The 24637-nt window shown below is 44.6% G+C and overlaps 1 protein-coding gene across 1 annotated transcript in view; it reads left to right on the top strand.

Moving 5' to 3' along the window:
* The window catches only part of LOC147883381 (protein PSK SIMULATOR 1-like), a 132110-nt gene that overhangs the window by 93999 nt on the left and 13474 nt on the right, over positions 1 to 24637 (top strand). The window contains exons 6-8 of the mRNA XM_087399613.1: positions 8945 to 9042; positions 9322 to 9391; positions 24227 to 24339. Of these exons, the coding sequence (XP_087255739.1) occupies positions 8945 to 9042; positions 9322 to 9391; positions 24227 to 24339 (281 nt within the window). The remainder of the gene's footprint in view (positions 1 to 8944; positions 9043 to 9321; positions 9392 to 24226; positions 24340 to 24637) is intronic.

Raw genomic sequence — 24637 nt, 5'->3', positions numbered from 1 at the left:
TTGAGGCCTCTGCAGCAACACCCGGCACCCGCCTATGGCCAAAGGCCTCACTATTTCCAGCTTTGAAGCAACTGAGTGCTCACACCACAACTAGCCAACCCATGCGCACATTGCAGCACCCTCTTACTCACCAAACCTCCGCCCAAGGACATCCAGCCAGCAAAAATGACGCCATAGCCATATAGCTCCTTCCAAAGCAAACTGCCCGCATAGTCATCCTCCTCAAATCCAACAGCTCCCAATAAGAGCAATAGCCAGTGCTCTCCACGCTAGTTTGCTACAGCTCGTCTCTCATCTCCACCTTCACGACTTCTCTCATGCTCATGGAGCTCACACCACTTCAAGGTCCTTCAGCCTGTGTAGTAGCGACGCCTTCCCCACGAAACCAAGAAGCACATGGTGCATACTTTCTGTCGCTCACAACCTCTGCGTCGCTCTGAACCTCCAGCTAGCAGAAGCACCTCAAGCAATTGCCACATAGTTTGCTACAAGACTCCAGCCAGAGCCAACTGTGCCACAAAGTTCGTTAACACAAAGCACCTGGAGCCCATATACTCGAAGTTCCTACAGTCGAAATCCCACACCCGTCACGTACACAATCACCACCACAGCTTCCTTGGCTCACAAAGCTCTCTTCGTCACACACGATGGCCTTCACGCACAGGTTTCAGCTTCCCGCTCACACGACCTCCCATCAACTGCGAGCCTCTCCAACCTCACTTGACCACACACTGGACACCCTTGCTCTGGAAGTGTGGTACAACCACATTGCATTTCATCATTTCCCATGAAGTCCCTGCAAAACATACTTTATTATCTCAAGAAACTATACATCAGTCCATCATGCTTGTGAAAGAAAAATCCACAAATGCCAAAATCCCACACCTACCCTAGATGTGTACAACTATGTGCCTACCCATAGCTATATACAGTGCTCAAAAAATTCATATAGATTTTGTCCTATCACCGCTTCCTGTCGGACACTAAGACCTCCACCCACACCAACCAAAAAAAAAAAAAGGTGTCCAAGAGGAATGGGGGACAAAGTTAAGAAAGACGACAATAACAACAACAAAAAGAAGCAAACGACACAACTGAAATTGGAGGACGTGAACACACGTTACAACCGAAGTGGACTCGGGGTAGACAGCAAGGCAAAGGCAAGACCCGCCTCAGCTTCTTCAGCCCCCATCTCTACCTCATCCTCAACTCCCGCTACAGTTTCAGTTTCGGTTTCAGCTCTAGCCTCAACTCCCTCTATCTCTATCTCTACTTCAACTTCAGCCCCTGCTATAGGCTTAGTTCTAGTTCGAGTCTCAGCTCCCTCTACATCTACGATCAGTGATATACTCATGCCCATGGCGCCGGTTGTTGTTCCCTTCCCCTCCTCTCCTGTTACAACTCTTGCACAGCTTATGACCCCTACTTCGGAGGGGTCATACACTGTTCTGCATTACGTTTCACTCTCCCCTCTCCCTCTCAGTCAGCCCACGCTCCCACGCCCCGTTGGGACTGCCTTATCCATTCCACTGTCATCTCTACTCCTCACTCACTCACCATCCAATTTTCGTACTCAGTCCCACACTTTCATGCCACAGTCACCACAGTTTCAACATGGACATGGGTGGGCTGATACACCAAAGGCCCGTGAGACCTTGCTCAGGGAGATACATAGTTTCCGTGAGCGTGAGATGGAGCTGACTCGCTTCGCATGGGAGCAGGTCCGCTTCAACTAGGGAGCCGCATCATACAAGAGCAAGCTAGGGCCATTCGAGAGCAGGCGGGTCTTATTCAGGGACTCAGACAGGATATCATGCAGCTCCGACAAGAGGTCATAGCCATACACACTGTCCCAGGGAGTACCCCGATGGTCGAGGCACAGATTGCGAGCATGCAATCTGCTATTGAGGAGACTTCCTGATGGGTTGACGTGGCCAAACGGGAACCCGCAAGGGTAACCGTTTCGGCTACCCTCATGGAGCAGCAGCAGAGAGCGAGTAAGGCTCTCAACATCAGAGTAGCAGGATCCCACGCACTGAGGCTACACCGATGGTAGATGCAACTGCATTCATGGCCGCTACCTTCGGTGTGGCTGAGCACAGGATAGAGAGGGCATGGCGGGGGGGAGAGATCCCAACCGAGAGCAACCCTTGATCATACGGCTCCATGACACTCAGGCACAACTTTCAGCTCTACGATGCAGGTGAGTCCTTCGAGATCAGCCAGTGATCTCTATGGTTGAGGACCTCACACCTCTATAGGTTGAGGAGAGGCACTCTTTGCTGCAGCAGCGGGATCAGGTCCGGAAGGAGAGAAAGTGGACAGTGGTACGAGAGGGACGACTTCTTACAGGCCCCCGTAGGGCACCTGTCCGCTCCCCTACATAGGGAAGCAGGATCTCTGGGACTCAGATATCCAAGACCCTGTCCTGCACAATTTGGAATTGTAATGGTACCTTATGGTCAGAATCAGGGAACTTCTCGGAATCCTATACAGGCCATGACATAGTCTTTTATACAGAGACACATCAGAGTCCAGAGCACCCTCTTCCAATAGTCAGCGTGTGTACATGGGAGTCCTCCTATAGAGATGAGACGAGGGGTACAAGAGAAGTTCGAGGTTCAGGTTGAGTTGCAGTCCTTTTCAGATCCACACTTCGGGGGACCATTTCAGTAGAGCAGAGAGATACACATTCCAAATTTCTTTAGATCCGAATTCGACACATGGACAGCCGAGATCTGTTTGTCGTAGTTTGCTACTTCTCCCCTAAGACCTCCCACTTTGTCATAGATATCCGAGGTGATGATGAGACATCCCCATTTACTACCCTTTATCAGTCCATCATTGACTTCTCTAGCCGTGGAGAAGTCCTTCTAGTGGGGGACTTCAACGCGAGGACAAGGGCCCATCAAGTACCACTTCTTGACTTCAGGGATGATTCCACTCTACTGCCAGATATTGACCTTGAGGAGGCAGGTATGCTACGGGTTTCGGCTGACAAGCGAGGTCCATTCTCGTCTTATGGGTAGGTCCTATTAGACCTCAGCAGGATACATGATCTCATTATCTATAATGGTCTTGACAAATGGCCCACTTCAGGTGATTTCACCTGCTTTCCACATGGGGAGGACTCCAGTGTTGATTATTACATCATGGGATCCCCTGTCTTCACATCTCGCATTACTGACTTCACTGTACCACCTCTCCCTCCAGGGGCTGATCATACATACCTTTTCTTTAGCATCTCCACCTCCCTTCGCACAGCACCTTCCACCCCACTTAGTGCTTACTCCACCTACCACAATATACGCTTTGATCGGGATCACTCACCTTCTTACTCTGGCCGTCTGTACATACTTCTCGCTTATATTGACTTCATATCCCTTTTAGAGGATCGTGCTTCCCTTGTCACCCGCTCACTACACGAGGCTGCCATTCACGCTTTCTCCCACACCACCCGCTCCACCCGCCCACCACCCCTTGGAACCGTACCCTGTAATAGTTGATACAATGATGAGTGTAAGGCTTTACGCCATCAACTCAGATTCGAAACCAAAAACAGTCTTTCGAGCGCACCAGATACGCTACGTGAATACCGTAGACTGGTACGGAGGATGAAACTAGACTTCGTTCGTTGGAACGAGGAGGAGCTATTGAACATTTTGTTTAGTAACAACTCTAAGGACTCCTGGCAGAGATTTCTAGAAGGACGGTCCCCTCCGCCACTCACTGACACTCAGATATGCATGCACACTTTATGACATTCCAAATCAACCAGTCCCTAACCTCTCACACGTGCCTCGTCCCACATCCTGCACCCTCTTCACTAGAGAAGGGGTAAAGGATGCCGTAATGAAACTTCATAATGGCTGAGCGAAGGATCATGAGGGGCTATGCACTGAGTTCATTGCATATGGGATTAATCTCCTAGCCCCGATCTTAGCAAAGCTTTTTGATAAAGCATTTTCACACACTTGGACCATTAACACTATCTCACCCATCCACAAGGCAGGGGATCCCATGAGCCCGGAGAACTACAGGACCATTACAATTTGACATGTCATGTCCAAGATTTATGCATCAGTACTTTACTCCGAGGTTAGCAGACTTGCAGAGTGTCGAGGACTTAGACCAGCAGGACAGGCCGCATTCTGGCGTGATCATGGAACCATGGACCACATCCTCACGCTCAGATGTATCATCGAGGAGGTGAGGTCAAGGAAGCAGAGGGTTTATTGTTGCTTTGTGGATTTCCGCAAGTTATTTGACACGGTTCTGAGAGCCCACCTCATACGGCGCCTACAGGACTTGGGCTATGACCAGGAGATCATTTGGGCTGTCATGGCACTTTACGAGAGTTTTTAGCAGAGTTCGAGCAGGATCCGGGTGGATAGATGAGATCATGAGCACCATCGGGGTCAAACAAGGGTGTCCTTTGTCGCCTACCTTATTTGGCCTCTACATTAACGAGCTTGAGACAGTGATGCAGACACATGGGGGTGTAGGTTGCTCTCTTGCGGGCAAGCTGATCCAAATTGTGCTCTATGCAGATGACGTGGCTCTCTTGTCTTCCTCAGCAGAGGGGCTTCAGAGACACCTAGACACACTACAATCCTTTTGTGAGTCTCATGATTTGAAGGTCAACTTGGGTAAAACCAAGGTCAATACATCTCGAGCCATCATGCATCAGGAGCAGTTCACATTTGCGGGGTCATCTGTTGAGATAGTTTTATCATACACTTATCTTGGGATTATCTTCTATGGACCTAGCTTCACTATGAGACCTGCGATGCAGGCACGCTTGAGTAGAGGGTATGCTTCATTGGCCAGACTAGAGAGGCAGTGCTTCCGCTTGCACTTTCAAGATCCACGCACCAAGGGGTTGCTTTTTGACTCCTTGGCTTGCCCAACGGGGAAGTACGGCAGCCCTTGTTGGGGGCCAGACTTGTCGGATACAGGGTGGGCCCGTGTGAAGCGGCTACAAGTTCTCATGTTGTCACGGATGATTCGTGGTAAGTAAGCCATCCGTTCCTCACCAGATCATTCAGGCTGAGTTTGGGTCACCTCCTTTACAACTAGATGTTGCATTTCAGGTCATCACATCTCTGTACCTAGTTAGGGAATATGGGGACTATACCTCGGGGCGTAGCAGGCTACCATGGATAGCTCTATTCTCTTCTATGGCACTTGCAGTAGGAGGAGACGAGAGGTGCTGGTATGCATGTACAGAGAGATGGTTTGAGCGATTAGGGCTCCACATGGATAGACTACCTCCCTTCCAGTACATCATGGATGCTCCGTTTTCTCCCCTCTTATCACATGAGGTCAACCAGGTTATCCGTGAGCATTTGCTACAGCTACACACATTTCGGACCTGGTTAGGACCGAGTGAACTCCCAGTGAAGCTTAGCTTCTACAAAGATCACTTCTTACATATCACAGGGGAGGGTTTCATTGACCGACCAGGATACACGCAGATTCACCTACCCCACTCGCTGAGGATCTCTCTTGGGCAGAGTTCCGGGTCTCTTCACAAAGACTTCGCATCGAGAGCGGCAAAGCAGAGCGACTACCCATGGAGAGGCGCATATGCACACTGTGTGACATGCAGGAGGTTGAGACAGAGAAGCATTCATCTTCAGGTATCCTGTGTACTATGAGATCTGAGGGCGTTTCCACTGCCTCTTTAGGGATAGTATGGGATTTTGGCCTGTTTTCTCTCCTACCCCGACCAGCGGTGTTTGGCAGGTTTCATTCATGAGGCACTTAGACACCGTGAGAGGATACTTCGAGCACGGAGACAGGAGCAGACTTCCTTCTCGAGTGATCCCTCTCAGATCTCTATCACGGAGTTCTTTCAGCTTTCAGCTAGATCACATGGACCCCCACGAGACGAGGCCTCGACATGACCGTGACCAAGGAGCCTGTGACCCGACAACTCAGACAGAGGGTCGACACACAGATCACACTTGGGGACATTCCCTCCTTCTTTAGAGTCGGAGCCCGACCGATGGGGGTCACAGTAGCCCTGGTCAGACGTAGAGCTACGACCAGGAGACGTGCCAGGACCGCACCTCTGAGTGGCCGACAGCACTCTATTGCCGACTTCATGCCTCCACTGCCTCATCCATCGTGATATCTTGCTGCTGCCGATGATGATGATGATATTGATGACGATGCTGAGACTGATATATAGTCGACCATCGACATGACTATGTTGTACTTAGGACTCAGTACTGCCATTCTGCATTTTTGCATTTTGCATTGGTATGGACGCTCGTTTAGTAGCTCCACTACCACAACTTGTTGTATCAGGATTTTCACAGTCTCATAGACCCATCGGTCTTCAGAAGACTTTAATAAACTTTCTTTCTTTCCTTCTTTCTTTCTTTCTCCCTTCTGAAATTCAACATTCCTTCTTTTCTTATAAGCATATTCCTTGATTCTAGATTGTGTCTTAAGAAGAGTATCTTTGGCTAGCTGTAGGATGGCCTGCATTCTGTCCACTTTATCCTGCGCATGCTGATAAAGAGGGATTTAATCTCTAATTGTAGAAGGTAGTTGAATCTGACATCCATACAAAGCCTTAAATGGAGACATGCCAGGATAAAAAAGTAGTCCATATTCTCTTCATTCAAGCTACAACTGCTTGTGAAGACTAAATAATTTCATTTTAGTCTTGCCCAAACGAGCATCCAAGCCATCTAGCTGATAGGGCAATGCACCTTCATAACAGTAGAATATATCCAATTCACCCCCTCAAAACAAAAAACACCAATGCCAAACAAGGAAACAAAAGACAGACCAAGACAAACAAAAGAAACAACAATACAAACAAAAGGTAGAAAGATGTTTGGGAAGGGAGACATATCAAAGAAAAACACTACCCAAGACCAAATGACAACCAAAAATAGTACCAACTTCAAAAGATAAAAAGAGAATGGGCTTTGAAGCTTACCAAGTTGGATTTTAATTCTACATTCAAGGATCCTAAGAATACCCTAAGCTGAAATTCTAAAGATATAATGACTATAGCATAGGAAAGAGTTGGAGATTTGTTGCTACTTCGTTTATTATAGCCCTTTTGGAGAAAAAAAAAGAAATTAATATGCTAAGTTGAGGAATAAAAGCGCTCTTATTTGTGCAAAGACAAGAGAGCCTAAAGAATTGGTAGGGGAAATCACTCCATTCTTATCCATAGTGATGTTTGAGTTTATTGCCTTCATCTTGAAGATCCTAAGACGTCGAGAGAATAAATCTTTCTATGCTAAGAAAGGTCTTTGAAATATGGGTAGCAGTAAACAATTCGAGCACAAACACTAAATAAGTCTAACAATGTCTCCGACGTTGTGAGGAGCATCTTGCCTCTCCATAGACACCCAATACTTCAATGGCAATAATGTTCTTGAGAGCCTCAAGATTTGTAAGAAAACTAAGGAGACCAAGCCTAGTCATGCCCTATAACTCCCTATCCGGAAAAGGCAAAACTCTTCCTATGGTTGCTTGATCTATAGAGGGCCTTGGGTCATCCAAAGCTTTACATCCATTAGGGTCTGACATCCTCACATACAACAGGAGTAAAGAGGAGCATCTGCAGCATGTTGCCAAAGTATTGGAGGTTATGCTAAGCCCTCAAGGAGTTCTTTTATGGTGCAAAACGTGGAGCACCTAGGCCACATCATCACTCTTGAAGGTATTTCAGTGGACTCTTCCAAGGTACAACTAATTAAACAGTGGCCAATCCCTTCTACAGTCACTCAGTTAAGAAGTTTCCTTGGCTTGACATCATTCTACAGAAGATTCATCAAGCATTATGCCAAAAGAGCAGCTGCACTTACTGATTTGCTCAAGAAAGGAGCTTTTCTATGGGATCCTTCTGCTCAATCAGCCTTCAATGACCTCAAGCAAGCCCCCATGACAGCCCCAATCTTGGCATGTCCAGATTTTTCAAGACCATTTCTGATTGAGGCAGATGCAAGTAGAAGAGGCACAGGAGCTGTCCTCAAACAAGGCCCCCGAGTCATTGTTTATGAGAGCAGGAAAACGAGGAATAAAGATTTTATCTTTCCCACCCATGATAAGAAAATGCTTGCTATCATACATGCTGTCAAGAAATGGCATCACTACTTGTATGGTAGCCATTTTAAGGTAAGGACAGACCATAGATCATAGAGGTATATTTTATCTCATAGCACCCTCACCCCTAGGCAAAGGAGATGGTTGGAGTTTGTGCAAGGGTAAGAACTTTGATACTGCATATAAAAGAGAGAGAGAGAATGTGGTAGCCGATGCTCTATCTAAACTTTGGTCACATCAATGCTATTCAGTCTCTACTATCTATAAGATTGGATTCATGGTATCCAGGAGGAGTATTTGGAGCAAATTTAGTGCTAGCCTTTGTCACAGCTGAGTCTGCCCTTCACCTCCGGAGTGCCGACAGAAACTCGGTATGAAGACCTTCGTATAAATGGATGCTCAAGTATGTGTGGGTGTGTGATTTATATGTGTGAGAGCATATGTTTATACTATGGTCTACACCCACTGTTGGGCGCTGATGACGTCAGTGGGGATGTCATAGTAGCTATGCGTGATGGAGTTTATGGTTTTCAAGCTCATGAGTGACTATCATGAGATTGAAACTGCACACTGTGTTGTATTTTTAGAGGATGCGTTTGGGCATGTTCCTGGAGTCATCTAGATATGTACTCTTATTAAGGTATATAAAAGTAAGTAGTTGTAGCTGAGCAATTATATTGTACCTGCTTGTGGTAGGCAGATTTCGATGGTTTCCCAATTCTCTTGGTGATTTGCTTTCTTATGTGCCTTTCCATCTAGAGTTAAAATTGTAATTTGTATGGTCTAAATCTGCAGTCCTTCATATAATCAAAATGTTGTGGAGGGTTTTGGATCTATATTGTGGTATTGACTTTGCTTGGGTTTGTAGGAGATAGTCTTGCAATATTACGAAGTGAACTGAAAAGTCAACGAAAAAATGTGAAAAACCTGAAGAAAAAATCACTTTGGTCAAAGACATTGGAAGAGGTATTTCCTTTAAAAATCATAGCCTAATACTATTGTAATTCTCTTTAAAGCAAAAATCCAAAGCCAATGCTGACCAGTCTTCATTTTATAATAATGGTGCTTAGGTATTCAATAATGAAAACCAAAAGAATTGTACACTTTCATATCCATTCATGTGCTGTAACTTTACCCTTGGAAAATCAAGCGAAGTATTTCAAACAAAGTTGGCTCTCAAAACTTGCAGATGTTGCCATTTTACTTTCAGTTTTTGTCTGAGTTAGCAATGATGATTTTGTTCAGGTTATGGAGAAACTTGTAGATATTGTGTACTTTCTGCATCAAGAGTTGCAAAACGCTTTTGGGGATGCAGGTATTGTCAAATGCCCCTTTGTTCTGAAGGCTATTGTCTTAATGGTAATCTACTGCAATGACTCCGTTGGACTGATGTCTTAAAATATCTGATGGATTGCTTCTCAATTAGCTTGTTTAGTCATTCCTATGTAAACACGATGACAAAGTACATTTCATTGAGAGGAGTCACACTAAAATGCTGATAGTAACAGGCCAGCCTAGTTGGATATTGGATTCAGCATTTGGATCCCCTTCTACCTTCTTTAACAACTCATATTTTATATAGCCTCAATAATCCATCTAATGAAAGTCTTTCTAATAACCATTGCATTAAAGAGCATTGTTTTCTTGCACAGTTGTCAATTTTTTTGCTTGAAGTCCTGATAGATGTATTTCTCTTAAGTTTTTAATTTTTGTATGATGTTGTCTTTGAAATCAATGTGAATAGTCCATCTTGTAGTGTTGTACTTAGGGGAACTAAGCTGAATGCTGAAGCGCAGGGCTTTTATACAGTAGAGAGCAGGTTGTACTAGTCCTCTATGAGAAACTACTCCTATTTGCTCTGGGCACATTTGAATAGGCAGGTACTTCTTTCAAAGGAGAAACCTCTCAAATTCCAGAAATAGGTGATGTCAAGTAGTTTGAGTAAAATTAGATTGTATCATCCTTCTTGCTCCTGAGTAGGGGCCAAAGGCAAATACTACATCAGGCAGGACTGTCATAACAACATAGTTGGCCCACTACAAGGCAAGGCACAGATTCTTTGGCACAGGTATCAATGCAGGAAAGTGTTGAACAACACTTTGCAGAGCTGCTGTCAAAGGATTTTTTTCCACTGAGAATTGTGTCTACAGAACATTGAAAAACAGGCAAAGGGTTATGAGATTTGCACATCATCTTCCTTTCCTATTCCAAGACACTTCCGTCTTTCAGTAAACCTCCCCCTTTCCCTTGATCATCCTCCTTTTTGTGACATCTTTTTCCCTCCCTCAAGGATACTCTTCCCTTCACCTTATCCACTAGATCCTTCTTTTTTTCCCCTTATTTTCATTACAACTTAGCTTTCTAACCTCCTAACCACTCTACATCCTATGAGAATATGACCACCTAACACACATTTAATTACACAACTCCTCCCAAACATGTCTGAATTTTAGGATCTTGATCACATTCTGAAGCACGAGTTCCAGTCTTCCTCTGGACTCCATAACAAAGAGAGGTTACAACTTTCTACACTAGAACACCCTTTTGCATATTCCCCCCTGGTTGCCACGTATGAGAACATTACAAGCTAAATTTGTTACATATTTTGTTACGCTCTAGCCGAGGTAGCATGACCTCGGAAGAATCAGTCGACATTTCCCTTAAAGGATCTATGTTTGTAATATATCTGTTTGCGCTTCATGTAAATGATCGGGAGGGAATTAATGTCAAGGTCCTAGGTGAGGGCTGATAGCACCAGACTAGGTGGATCTAAGGCTAAGGGCCTAATGCAAGAAATGTGCCTAGGGGCAAAGGAAATTAAAGTATCCCAAGAGAGGGGTGAAAAGATGCATTAGGAAGGCCCTATGATGATGACATGTGGCATCTAGATCCATCTAGGGAGATGGGGCTTGTTGGAGTTAGTGAGAGAAGGAGAATGTACCTTCACGTAGGATTTGGCTGAATTCGATCTCTCTGTCAGCTCTCACGCTCTAACAGGAATTGGCTGGGAGGATACTCGTGGTGCTACTCCCGTGATATGCAGTAGTAGAATAGGAAAGTTTGTGACATTTGGTATCACAAACTTTCCTATCACAAAGTAGAATTAGCTGGGAGGATACTCGTGGTGCTACTCTCGTGATATGCAGTAGTAGAATAGGAAAGTTTGTGACATTGGCTGAGATCGTAGTCTCAAAATGCGACGTGGAGATGGAGGAAAGTCCCAGAGTGGAACAAATGCTCATTCAGCTAGCGGGATCTTCTCAGAGGTCAGTACCTTGTTTGTTATGTGTGTCTGTTGCTAAGCTAGTAACGAGTACACCTGATAACATCCTATCTAAGCCCGCAGCAATGGGGTATACAGCCTTTAATGATACGGAGTTAATTAAGATGAAAGGGCAAGTGGCCAATCATGATGTCATTGTGTTGTTTGACTCGGCGTCAACGCACAATGTGATTAACTCCAAGCTCGTGAAGAGGCTGAAGTTAAAGACTAATCCATCTGACTATGCGTATACAGTCAGGATGGCAGATGGAAGTATGGGACCAAAGGGTTACCCAGTTGGAGCTTCGTATTTAGGACTATGCTGAGAAGCTTGATTTTGAAATGACTAAGCTTGCTCATGCAGATATAGCCCTGGGTATGGCGTGGCATTCTAGGAAGAATCCAGCCATTGATTGGAAAAAGCACGTATATCAATTCAAGATGAATGATGTGCTTTATGTCTTACGAGGTGAAAAAGATGTACCTCAGGAACCATTGGTTTCCGTGATGGAAATCCGAAAAGCTCAAGAAGAGTTTTTATTCCTTTGTACAGCATCGGTAGAGCCGGTTGATAATTCTTCGGCTAGTACTGATGTTGCGCAAAGTGGTGAGATGGCCAAGCTGGCTAATCTAATAGCAGAGGAGTTCTTTGAATGTTTTAGGGATGAGTTACCTTATGGGTTACCTCCAAAGCGGAATGTTCAGCATAAGATTGAACTAATCCCGGGGGCAGAACCTATAAATAGACCTCCCTATAGATTGATTTTTACCGAAGAAGAGGAGGTGCGAAGACAACTGGAAGAATACCTCAAGTTGGGGTAGATTCAACCAAGTTTCTCACCTTTTGCTTTGCCAGTGATATTAAAGAAGAAGAAAGATGATACTTTTCGCCTCTGTATAGATTACAGAGCATTGAATAATATCACTATTAAGCACAGGTATCCGATGGCTCGGATCGATGATTTGCTAGATGCATTACATGAGGCCGTAATTTTTAGTAAGATAGATCTTAAATGTGGCTACCATCAGATCCGTATTAGGGCTGAGGATGTGCATAAAACCACTTTTAGAAGCAGGTTTGGACATTATGAGTTTTTGGTAATGCCCTTTGGACTTACCAATGCTCCAGCTACATTCGTCATGCTATGAACGATTTACTACGTCCGTATATCGGAAAGTTTGTAGTATATTTTATTGACGATATTCTAGTGTTCAGTAAAAGCATTACTGAGCATCGTGAACACTTAAGAATAGTGTTCAGTACTTTGAGGAAAGCTAGTCTTTATGTAAATAAAAAGAAAACTATACTATGTATGGTTAGGCTTGAATATTTAGGATTCATAATTACTCCAGAGGGGGTAGAAATGGATCCGAAGAAAGTGGCTGCGATGCTAACTTGGCCAATCCCTCAGAGTCTGACCGCGTTGCGATCATTTTTGGGATTTGTCCAATTTTATAGAAGGCATATCAAAGGATATTCCGAAATAGTATCGCCATTGACTGATCTGACCTCAGATAAAGTCCCTTTTATGTGGGGACAGAATCAACAAGAAAGTTTTAACACCATAAAACAAGATGTGGTCACAGGACCGGTGTTAAAAATAGTTGATCCCCAGAAACCGTTGTTCCTGGAAACCGATGCAAGTGGCATTGCGGTAGGAGCAGTTCTCCTTCAAGAGGGAAGGCCAGTAGCCTTTGAAAGCAAGAAGCTTTCTCCCTCTCAAAGGAATTGGCCAACTCGTGAATTAGAGTTATATGTTGTTATCCATGCTTTCAAAACATGGAGGCATTATTTGTATGGTTCAGAGTTTTATGTGGATGTGGATCATGATACTTTGAAACATTTTTGTAAATAGCCTGACTTGAGGGGCCGCCAAGCTAGGTGGGCAGAGCTCATGCAGGAGTTTAATTTGACGATTCAGTACCGAAGAGGGAAGGATAATAAGGTTGCTGATGCATTGTCTCACATTATGCACAATATGAGTTTTACGATTTTAGAGAGTGCTCTAATGACCGAGATTAGAGAAACTCAAAAGGTGGACGAGTTTGTCCAAAGCTTATGGCCTAAAGCTCATGTGTTTAGACCCGGGAAAGAAAAGGATGACCTGGCATCCAGAATAGGCCAAACTTATGCAAGATATACCATAAGGGATGGTATGCTGAAAAGCAATGGCAAGGTTGTAGTACCTAGTGAGAATGATCTCAGGCAGAGAGTCATTCGATAGTGCCATGATAACCCATGTGCGGGACATCCAGGAGTCGAGAAGACATATGATCTCATGAAGCGAGATTTCTTTTGGCCAAAAATGAAAAAGCATATTCATGAATATGTAACACGGTGTTTTTCGTGTCAGGTAAGTAAGGCCGAGCGGGTGAAGCCACCCGGACTTTTACACCCCTTGGAGATACCACTAAGTAAGTGGGAGAGCATTTCCATGGACTTTATTGTAGGGCTGCCTACGACACAAGGTGGATATGATTCTATCCTTGTGGTGGTTGATCGTCTAACCAAGATGGCTCACTTCATTCCGACTAGAGAGTCTATTAGTGCCCCGCAAGTGGCGGATTTGTTTATTAGACATATATTTCATCTACATGGATTGCCTAGATCCATAGTGTTAGACAGAGATGTCAGATTTACCGGTCATTTTTGGACAGCGGTATTTGAGACACTAAGGACTGAGTTGGGAATGAGTAGTAGGGATCATCCTGAAACGAATGGTCAGACGGAGAGAGTCAACCAGACTTTAGAGGATATGCTGAGGGCATATGTGTCATTGAGGCAACATACATGGGACAAGTGGTTGCCATTGTTAGAGTTTGCCTACAATGATAGAAAACATTTCTCTACAGGGTTCAGTCCGTTTGAGCTGAACTATGGTTATAGACTAGCGAATCCAACTATAGTTGGAATACCTCAGAAAGTGCCTAGTGCCGCGAACTTTGTGGTTCAGATGCGGGAGATGCTAGCACTTGCGAGAGCTAATATCTGCCAGGCTATGGATAGAGCCAAGGTGTATGCGAATGAAAACCGATCTATAAGAGAATTTAAGGAAGGAGAAAAAGTTTTTCTCAGAGTTCCTTCGTACTCGAAGTCGTTTACTTTAGGAGAGTGTGCTAAGTTATCACCTTGATACTGTGGGCCGTGGTTAATTCTAAAGAGAATAGGCAAGGTAGCCTATAAATTAGAATTGCCACAGGGGTGTAAGGTGCACCCAGTGTTTCATGTTTCTCGTTTAAAGAAGTTTTTGCATACTGGTGACTCACTAATCGAAGGTGTGGTTTTGTTTCAGGAGATAAATGATAATGCAAGGTGCAAACCAACATGAATCCTGGACCGAGGAACAATGCAAATACGAAATCAGAAGATACCCATGGTGTTGGTTGCATGGCATGGTCAGCCTCTATCAGAAGCTACCTGGGAATCTGTATACCAGTTGTGGAGAGTGTTCCCAGACTTTATCATCGAGGACGCTGATGTCTGAAGAGGGAAGGAATGTTACGCTCTAGCCGAGGTAGCATGACCTCGGAAGAATCAGTTGACATTTCCCTTAAAGAATCTATGTTTGTAATATATCTGTTTGCGCTTCATTTAAATGATCGGGAGGGAATTAATGTCAAGGTCATAGGTGAGGGCTGATAGCACCAGACTAGGTGGATCTAAGGCTAAGGGCCTAATGCAAGAAATGTGCCTAGGGGCAAAGGAAATTAAAGTATCCCAAGAGAGGGGTGAAAAGATGCATTAGGAAGGCCCTATGATGATGACATGTGGCATCTAGATCCATCTAGGGAGATGGGGCTTGTTGGAGTTAGTGAGAGAAGGAGAATGTACCTTCACGTAGGATTTGGCTGAATTCGATCTCTCTGTCAGCTCTCACGCTCTAACAGGAATTGGCTAGGAGGATACTCATGGTGCTACTCCCGTGATATGCAGTAGTAGAATAGGAAAGTTTGTGACATATTTCATCACAGGAGCTATCCATACCTCCATCCAACTGGCTCTACATGTCACGTCTCGCCTTGAAGTTCTTAAGGCGGAATTATTCACTCTTTGTCGAATTATTCTTCCATTAAGTTCCTTGAACACATATGTCCCATTTGTAAAGTCCTTCAAGATCACATACGGTCCTTTCCACCTCACTAAAGACTTCTTGTCCAGCCGATGATCAAGCCAGCCGTCATATTTCAGGACCAAGTCACGTTCTTCATAATTCTGCAAGAACTATATAATCTATTGTGGCTTTGATTTTTTGCTGCGTTCCATTGGAAACCAAGGCTTCCTACCTTTGTTCATCTAGCCTTTCTAAAATAAACCACCTCGCTGCTGATATACTTTTGCTATATATGAGTCATGCTCCACAGCCAGCCTCAAGGAAGGTAGTTCCAGCTCGGTAAGATTGTTCTGTCCCATATACTACATGGGATGTGGTGAAACCTGTAATATGATGCACCACAAAGCTGTAGGCAAGAAATTTTCTCATTCACCCTTTCCTCTCTTAACTTAGCAATGATATTGCACAGCATCCCATTGGTCTTTTCTATTAAACCATTACATTGAGGATAATAGGTTGACAAAAGCCTATGCTTACCAAAACCTTGTACGAAAAAGTATGTAACATCTCCCCCTGAAAGCAGGCAATGGTCTATTGCATCCAAACCGCAAACATATGTTTCCACGAAGAAATTGGCCACCTTTTTGGCACGGCAGTCAACCATTGCTTTATGTTTAGCCCATCTGCTAATAATAATACTTGCCATGGCAGGAGTGTGGTAGAGGCCCCATGAATTCCAGCCCCCACTTTGTAGAAAAGAGGGTAGGGGCAAATTTAGAGAAAGGGGGATAGACTAGCAGAAGGGGAGAGAGATGGGGGAAGAAGGGAGGAGAAGGGTAGGAGAGAGAGAATGTGGTAGGAAGAGGGGGATAGAATGAGAGGGAGTAGGGAAGAGAGAGAGAGAGAGAGAAGTAGAAGTAGAAGTAGAATTTATTAGCATCCTCGGGGGGCCAAAAAATGACCCATGGGACCCGTCTCGATACAATGTAAAAAGAGTCTCCTCAAGGAGAGGGGTCAGGAATCTACGAGTTCCTGACGACAGGTAAAAAGACGAGTGACAAAAGATCCCAATGCTGCCGGAGAGGCAGTGAAGAGAACTGATGTCAACTGAGCAAAGTCCCCCAGTATCTGCTGGTAGTCCTCCCTGATATGTGCATATCGGGGGCACTGTAGAGCCACATGTGCCTCCGTCTCAACTGTCTGCATGTCACAAAGGGTACAGACTCTAGCATGTCTGGGTTGGTGTATCCAAGCTCCCTGCTCAATGGCAAATGTATGAGATCTGGTACAAAACCTGGCGATGTTTCTGCGATATAGAAGGGGGATAGGTGTGCTAATATAAGACTGAGCATGAGTCTCTATGGACATGTATGTAGACCAACATGTGGGATTTATGTTGTCTTGGTAATGTTCCAGCTTTACCCTCTTTTCACTTGTCAACCAGTGATTCCGCAAAGTGCTCAGTAAAGAGAGAGAGAGAGAGATTGAGTGAGCATAGGCAGGAAGGAGGAAGGGAGAGTAGATAGGATTAGATGTCACCTCAAAAAGTACATAGTAGGGGGTGGATGGAGACTTTTATAGTACCTCCACATTTTCCACCTAAAGGGCCTCTAACTTGGCCTCTTTTTCCCCTTCATTACAGCCATCCCCCCTTCCTGTAGAATTTTGCCCTCAAAAATTCATATGCGGGCTGTTAAATAGGTGCAGCAAACAGCAAATAATAATCAGCCTGGTAGGAGATAGGGGTTGTCGTGGACAATGCTCTCTGGCTGCCATGAGTTCTCATCCTCAGGGAGTCCCTGCCACTTGATAAGATACTCGGTGTAGACTTTGTTTCGGAGTACGTGATCCTTGAAACCCATGATGCGCTCCAGAACATAGAGTATGTGGCCCTCTTCATCCATAGGTGGTAGCTCAGGAAGGACTTGGACATGCTGTCCGACATGTGGCTTCAGCAAGGACACATGGAAAACATTATGAATCTTGGAGGTCCTGGGTAGCTCCAACTCATACCCCACCTCGCCAACTTTGCGGATGATCCTGTAGGGACCGTAATACCTGTGAGCAAGCTTCATGTTGGTATTACCCTTCAGCGAGGCATAACGGTTCTTATGGAGGCGTAAGTGCACATAATCCCCTCCTTCAAAAGACAGATACCTCCTGCGTTCATCCGCATACTTCTTCTGCTTGGCTTGGGCATCTTGCATATTCTTTTTAGCCAATTGCAGAAGGGCATCCATACTCTCCAAGTCATTTCTTGCTTGCTGATTTTTCACAGCCATGTCTGCAACTAAAGATGGCATACCCACTGTGCATCCATACATAGCCTCGAACGGGCTCATGCCAATAGAGATGTGCTTGGTACTATTGTAACAAAATTCAGCAAGTGCCAACCACTTATCCCAAGACTTATGTGTGTCATGACAGAAATGTCTCAAAAACTCCTCCAGCCATTTGTTCACCCTTTCTAACTGTCCATCCGTCTCAGGGTGGTAAGCAGTGCTAGATGTAAGAGAAGTACCCACTGCTGTAAATAATTCCTGCCAAAAGTGACCCATAAATTTTGCATCTCTATCGCTGACAATCTCCCAAGGGAAACCATGATGCTTAAAAACATGCTCGATGAACTGCCAAGCAACCTGTGATGCTGAATAATGGGTCTTAGTAGGCATGAAATGGGCCTGCTTTGTCATTCTGTCAACCACCACAAAAATGCTATCCCATCCCCACTCTGTGGAAGGCAACCCTGTGATGAAATCCATACCAATGTGAGTTCATTTGCCTTCTGGATAGGTAATGGCTGCAAGAGACCCATGGGTAACCGGCTGTCCACTTTATTTTGCTGGCAGGGCAAACATTCACTGACAAATTTAACTACATCCCGCCACAAACCATCCCAAATAAAGCTCTGTTTGACGTTTTCATATGTCTTAGTAATACCCGCATGTCCTGCCATAGGAGATGAGTGCATTTCCTGTAAGACCAGCAGTTGGTATTTTGAATCTGGTACCAAATAAATTCTGTCCTTGCACCACAACAGCCCGTTATGCAGCTTAAATTCAGCATGCCCCTGGCTCGATGGCCTCTGTAACTCCACAAATATGGAAGCTGCCTTAGAATCCTGCATGTATTCTTCCTGAATACCATGAATCCACTCTTGGTAGATGGTAGAAATGGCAGACAAACTGCAAGCCCACATACGGGATAAGGCATCTGCAACCATGTTCCCTTTCCTGTACTCGATGTCGAAATCGTAAGACCGAACCTTATCCAGCCACCTCTTCTGCTTCATTGATAAGTTGGGCTGTTTAAGGAAATACCTGAGTGTCCTAACCTTGATTTTGCTACTCTGCCATTTTTCGAAAGCATGGAGAACAGCCAACATTTCCTGACCATACACATGATAATCTAGTTCCTTGGCATCCAATTTCCTGCTTTCAAAAGCAATTACCCCGTGTTCCTATCTTAGCACAGCCCCTAATCCTTTGCCACTGGCATCTGCCTCCACAATGAAAGTACATGAAAAATCAGGGCATACCAACAGAGGAGCATGAGTGAGGGAAAATTTCAGGTTTTCAAAGCTGCGTTGTGCATCTGTAGACCACATAAAAGCATCCTTCTTCAAAAGGTCTGTCAAAGGGGCTGCCCTCTTGGCAAACTTGCGAATAAAGCGCCTGTAGAAGGAAGCAAGACCTAGAAATCCCCTCAACTGAGTAGGGTTGTGTGGCTGCGGCCAATCCTCAATGCATTTCACCTTTGCAAGATCCACTCGAATGCCATCCTTGCTCACAATGTGACCAAGATACTCAACCTCTTGTGCCATAAAAGTGCATTTGCTAGCTTTAGCGTAAGCCTGATGCAACCTCATAATTTCCAGCACTTCCTTGACATGTTTGATGTGTTCTTGCTTATCCTTGCTGTAAATGAGGATGTCATTAAAAAATACCAGCACATATTTGAAAAGGAGAGGCTGCAAAATCTTGTTCATGAGTGCCTGGAAGGTAGCTGGTGCATTGGTCAATCCAAAAGGCATCACCTTGAACTCATACAGTCCCCTCTCTGTGCGAAAGGTTGTCTTGTGCTCATCCCAACTTTTATTCTAATCTGATGATAGCTAGACCTCAAATCAATCTTAGTGAAAAACTGAGCACCCTTGAGTTCATCCAACAGATCACCTATCTTAGGGATTGGAAACCTGTTTTTGATGGTGACCTTATTCAAGTCTCTGTAGTCAATGCACATACGGTAAGAACCATCCTTCTTTTTCACCAGGAGCACAGGGGATGCAAAAGGAGAAGTGCTATGAGTGATGAAGCTCTTTTGAAGTAAGCCCCTCACTTCCTCCCGTTCTACCTTAGAGAGTTGGTATGGGGCCTTATTGATTGGCTTACTGCCAGGTTCCAAGACTATGGCATGATCTACATCTCTTCTCGGAGGCAACTGTGATGGCAAATCAGCAAACACATCTACAAACTTTGAGAGCAATCTCTACATATCACAATCATCAACACGGGGAGTGCCACCCTCTTTAGTTACCGACACATTTAATGCATATATGGCGCTACCCCTCTTGAGCTCTCTGGCCAACTGCCTTGCTGAAATGACCTGCAATTTAGGAGCTGCAATACCATGCAATGTAACTGATCCATACCTGTGGACAAAACTAAGTGTTAAGGCATTGAAATCCATGCTGATTTTGCCCAGTGATTGCAACCAATCCCAGCCCAGGACAACATCTATTAGGCCCATGTCAAGTGCCAAGAGATCACCTGCAAATGTATAGTCATCAGAGAACTTAATCCTTGCATCTTGGCAACAAGATCTATTGATCATATGCTGTCCATTGGCCACTTCTACTCTCAGCCCATGGTCTATTTCAGTAGCAATCAGTCCCACCCTCTGTAAGGTCTTGTAGTTAACAAAACTGTGGGTGCTACCGTTGTCCACCAAAACATGCACAATCCTGCCATTAATCATCCCTGTTAATGTGATAGTATCAACACTTTTGGCACCCATCAGGGCATGCATGGAAATAGTATAAAGTGTTGGCTGGGCATCCCAATAAACCTCATCCTCGTTCACAGGAGCATTACCACCTGCATCTTCACGTGCATAATAAGGTATCGCATCGTGATGCTCCACAGAAAAGAGTGTTGGTTGCGATGAGCAATCCCCACCACTACACTTTTGACTAGCTGGTGACTTTGCTGTTACAGGAGGAGCAAAGCCATGCAACCAAGACTACTTCTATTACGCCGATCATGCATTTGTTACCCATCATAAGGACAAAGGAAAGAAAAAAGACATCTGGGAAATGCACATTTGATGCCAATAAAAATCCTTTTAAAAAAAAGAAGAGGTGTAATTACAACAGAACAGCTAGACATGATATCTCTAAAGCAGAAAGGCATTGAATTTGAAAAGACGAAGAAACGATCATGCCTTGGAGTTACTGATGTTTTCTCCACAGTGAGAAGCATGAGTCAATAAATATTATTATCATGATGGGACTTTTGTTGTCACATACAATGCCGTTCCCTCGTAACTATAGTCTATGCCTCACCCTAGGTGGCTGAGTGCCACCTTTGCATCCTTTTGAATGCATAGGGTGTAGGAATATAAAAGAAAGAGCTAGAAACTAGAAAACTAGAAGTAAAATAAGAACAAGATTGAAAGACAAAGAAGTACCTTGAGATGAGTGTAGACAAGACACAAGCTAGATAGATTGCAATGATGTAACCCATGAATATATGGGCCAAAGTACAAGACATAGAGCAAGAGTGCTTATGGGATAATTGTAGAGGTGCCACATGGCACACACTCAAGACACAAAGACTAAACTGAGACTAGACAAATGTAGACTAGGGAAATAGTACACCTAGTGTGCACTTATCTCCAACACCCTAAGTGGACACCAGGAGGAAGACAGAAAGACAAGACTAGAAGACAGACATAAAGACCGATAGATTGAGAGACAAGACAAAAGACATGACAGACAAAGATCCTGAGACACCCCTCCTCAAGTGATATCCTCATATGGGTCCACAAGGGTAGGGACAAGATGGATCTAAAACAAAATACAGTCAGATTGATAGAAAAATAGACAGACAGACAAGACTAGATAGAGAGAAGACTGACTGTAGTCAAACAGATGGACTGAGAGACATTCCCTCCTCAGGTCCAAAAGCAGAATGAGTAAGACACTAGAACCCCTTGACCTACATCATCGGTGGTCAAAGTGGTAGACAAGAAATATGAAGTAATCAGAAAGCCCACTTCTCATCATATGAGGAAGGAACAGCAAGATCTGCTGATGGAGATGTTGCAGCAACATGGGCTGAGGTAGATGCAGGGGCTGATGTAGAGGGTTTGGAGTAGCAGTCCTTCTCCCGGTGATTATCACGGCCACAAATGGTGCATGGATGAGCCTTGAAACAGTCCTTCTCCATATGATTAGTTTTGCCACAATGGGTGTAAGGCTTTCTTACCTTAGAACTTCCTTTCTTTGCTAAAAATGCAGTGTCAGTTACCTTTCGTTGTTGAGTTCTTTCTTCTTCTTGGAGAGCATTGATGATACCGTCAAGAGAAGGATTATTGTGATACTTGAAGGTAGTGACAAGAGTAGCATAGGTGTCAGGTAAGCTTTTGAGAAGCACAGCGATAGCAATATCTTCGGAGATGGGGGACTTCACTGATGCAAGCTGAACCATAAGACTGCGAAGATAATTGACATGAGAGGCTATAGTAGCTCCCTCCTGCATATGTAGATCAAAGAATGAGATCATAAGTGCAATCTTAGAGTTTTTAGATCGGGGTCCAAAAAGGGTATCCAAAGTGATCCATGCTTGAGAAGCAGACTGTATGTCGGAGATGTGATGAATGTAATCATCTCCAAGACCGAGCAAGATGATAGCATAGGCTTTGTCGTTCTTGGCAGTGGGAACATAAGTGACAACTTGCTCAATGTCGGAATCTTTGGGAGCAGCACGGTGAACAACGTCCCAAAGACCTTCTTTCATAAGATGGCACTTGATTTTGATTTGCCAAGTATGAAAGTTGGACCCATTGAATTTGTCGATAGACATGAGAGAATGAGTAGAAGAGGCCATGTGGGAAGGTCTTGCCTCTTGCTAAGATGCAAGGGCAGTGTCTATTCCCTTACAAGATTGCAGAAATGAATGAAAGAAGAGATCCAAGAAGCCGGCTCTCTCACCACTTGTCAAGGCCATAGCATATGACAGCCCATCGAAGCATGAGGAACCAGCAATTTGCAGATATGAGGATAACAAAAAAGACTGCTCAGCAAACTGAAAGAGACAATGCACAGTACCTTGTAGACTCTTAAAGAGGAAGTGAGAGCAGAACTGAATGCAGCAAATAGCTCGTTAACAGGAGGAAAGTCGATCTGCAGCTGCCTCTAGATGATGCGCAATAAATCCCAGGTAGAGGCAGAGGCACAGAAAGGGGCGCGGTCCAGGAGGTGCAGGCAGCGCGAGCTCCAAAGCAATGCCGTAGGGAAGACGTGGGCAGCTCTTCAGCATGAACAGGGGCTGGAGAGGTGCGGCCTGTTGAAAGAGGTGAGCGCAGCAATGGCGGGCAGAACTGAGCAAGAACAGCAGCGGCTGGCAGAAATGGCGCGCAGATCTGGCAGAGAGATGGTGGGGCAGAAAGAGGCGGCCTGATGTGGTGGTGCAGAGAATGGCAGGGCAGACAGGAGCAGCCCGTTTCGGAGATGATGGCGACCAGCTGAGCCGGGCAGAAATCTGAGAAGAGGCGGCTCCTTCAGCTCACGAGATCGGGTAAGAAGCAGAGGATAGTTGGGAGAGGTGCGGCTATGGCTACAGCAGACTGAGGGGAGACAAGAGGGATCTACATGGCTCTGATACCATGTAGGAATATAAAAGAAAGAGCTAGAAACTAGAAAACTAGAAGTAAAATAAGAACAAGATTGAAAGACAAAGAAGTACCTTGAGATGAGTGTAGACAAGACACAAGCTAGATAGATTGCAATGATGTGACCCATGAATATATGGGCCAAAGTACAAGACATAAAGCAAGAGTGCTTATGGGATAATTGTAGAGGTGCCACATGGCACACACTCAAGACACAAAGACTAAACTGAGACTAGACAAATGTAGACTAGGGAAATAGTACACCTAGTGTGCACTTATCTCCAACATAGGGATGATCTTGGACAGCCACATGCTGTCCTAAACATGCAGCCCATCGTATCCTGATGATAGAGGGCTACATATACTTATACTGATGTGTTTGACCTTCATCTATCCTGACATGCTCATTTCTTCTCTCGGGCCATGCAGGTGAGCAATTAAGATATATTGGAAGGTGTCATAGGGTGGAGCATCGATCTCCAACATCTAGCTTGAGAACTTTGAGGCTAGAGACTTGTTCCTCTTATCTCTTGAGGATCTCATTCTCTGCACCCCCGCCCCCCCCCGCGTGTAGTGCCTTGTTTGATTTCTTGCTATCAATCTCGAGTACTTTGATAGTGTGGGATTGCTCTTCCACTACCCTCTTCAGGGCCTCGTTCTTCTCCTTCACAGCATCAAGTGCATCATTCTGGCCATCCAATCTGTTCATGCATGCCACAATGCATTCCTTCACCTTTTGAAGTCTTGGACTGCATTTGTCTTGCCATGTGATGCAGGGGGGCAAATTTTTTAAAGCATCTTCCATTGCCTTTTAGCCTCTCCACACTCGGCAGGACGTGTTTCCATCCTTTAGAGTGAAAGGTTTGCTTGCAAAATGACAGTACAATCATAGATGTACCTTGCTGTTTTTTTTAAATTCATATGTTTCTTTGAATGCATGCAGGGCAGCAGTCTTTTGAGAGGAAGGATGCAAGAAGAAATGGAGCTTCCGAAACCCTTGGTTCTCTTGGTCTTGCATTGCATTATGCTGGCATTATCAGCCAAATCGATGGATTGGTATGACTCTCTTTCTTCATTCCTGGAAAAGAATATTGGATTTTTTTGTATTAGAGTTTAGTTTTTGGCCTCTCTAATGGATTATAATATTGTGTAGTCAGTTTATGATTTGTCGCTTTTGATAAAGTTTACATCCATGCTTTTGCATCAATTTTGTTTAATTCTATAGGTAGGGAATGTTGATAGATTCCTTGGTGCATTTTCTGGCCTCCCAAATGCAAAGGGCCCGTGTTCTTTTTTATTAGATTTTCAGCCTTCGCCTTGGTTTTTTATTAACTCCTTTTGAGCTGTTTTTTCC

This window comes from Dipteris shenzhenensis, chromosome 28 (assembly GCF_047967505.1).
Source record: "Dipteris shenzhenensis isolate YYH24624 ecotype China chromosome 28, Dip_SZ_1.0, whole genome shotgun sequence".
Lineage (NCBI taxonomy): Eukaryota > Viridiplantae > Streptophyta > Polypodiopsida > Gleicheniales > Dipteridaceae > Dipteris > Dipteris shenzhenensis.
This window is presented reverse-complemented; position numbering and strand designations above follow the sequence as displayed.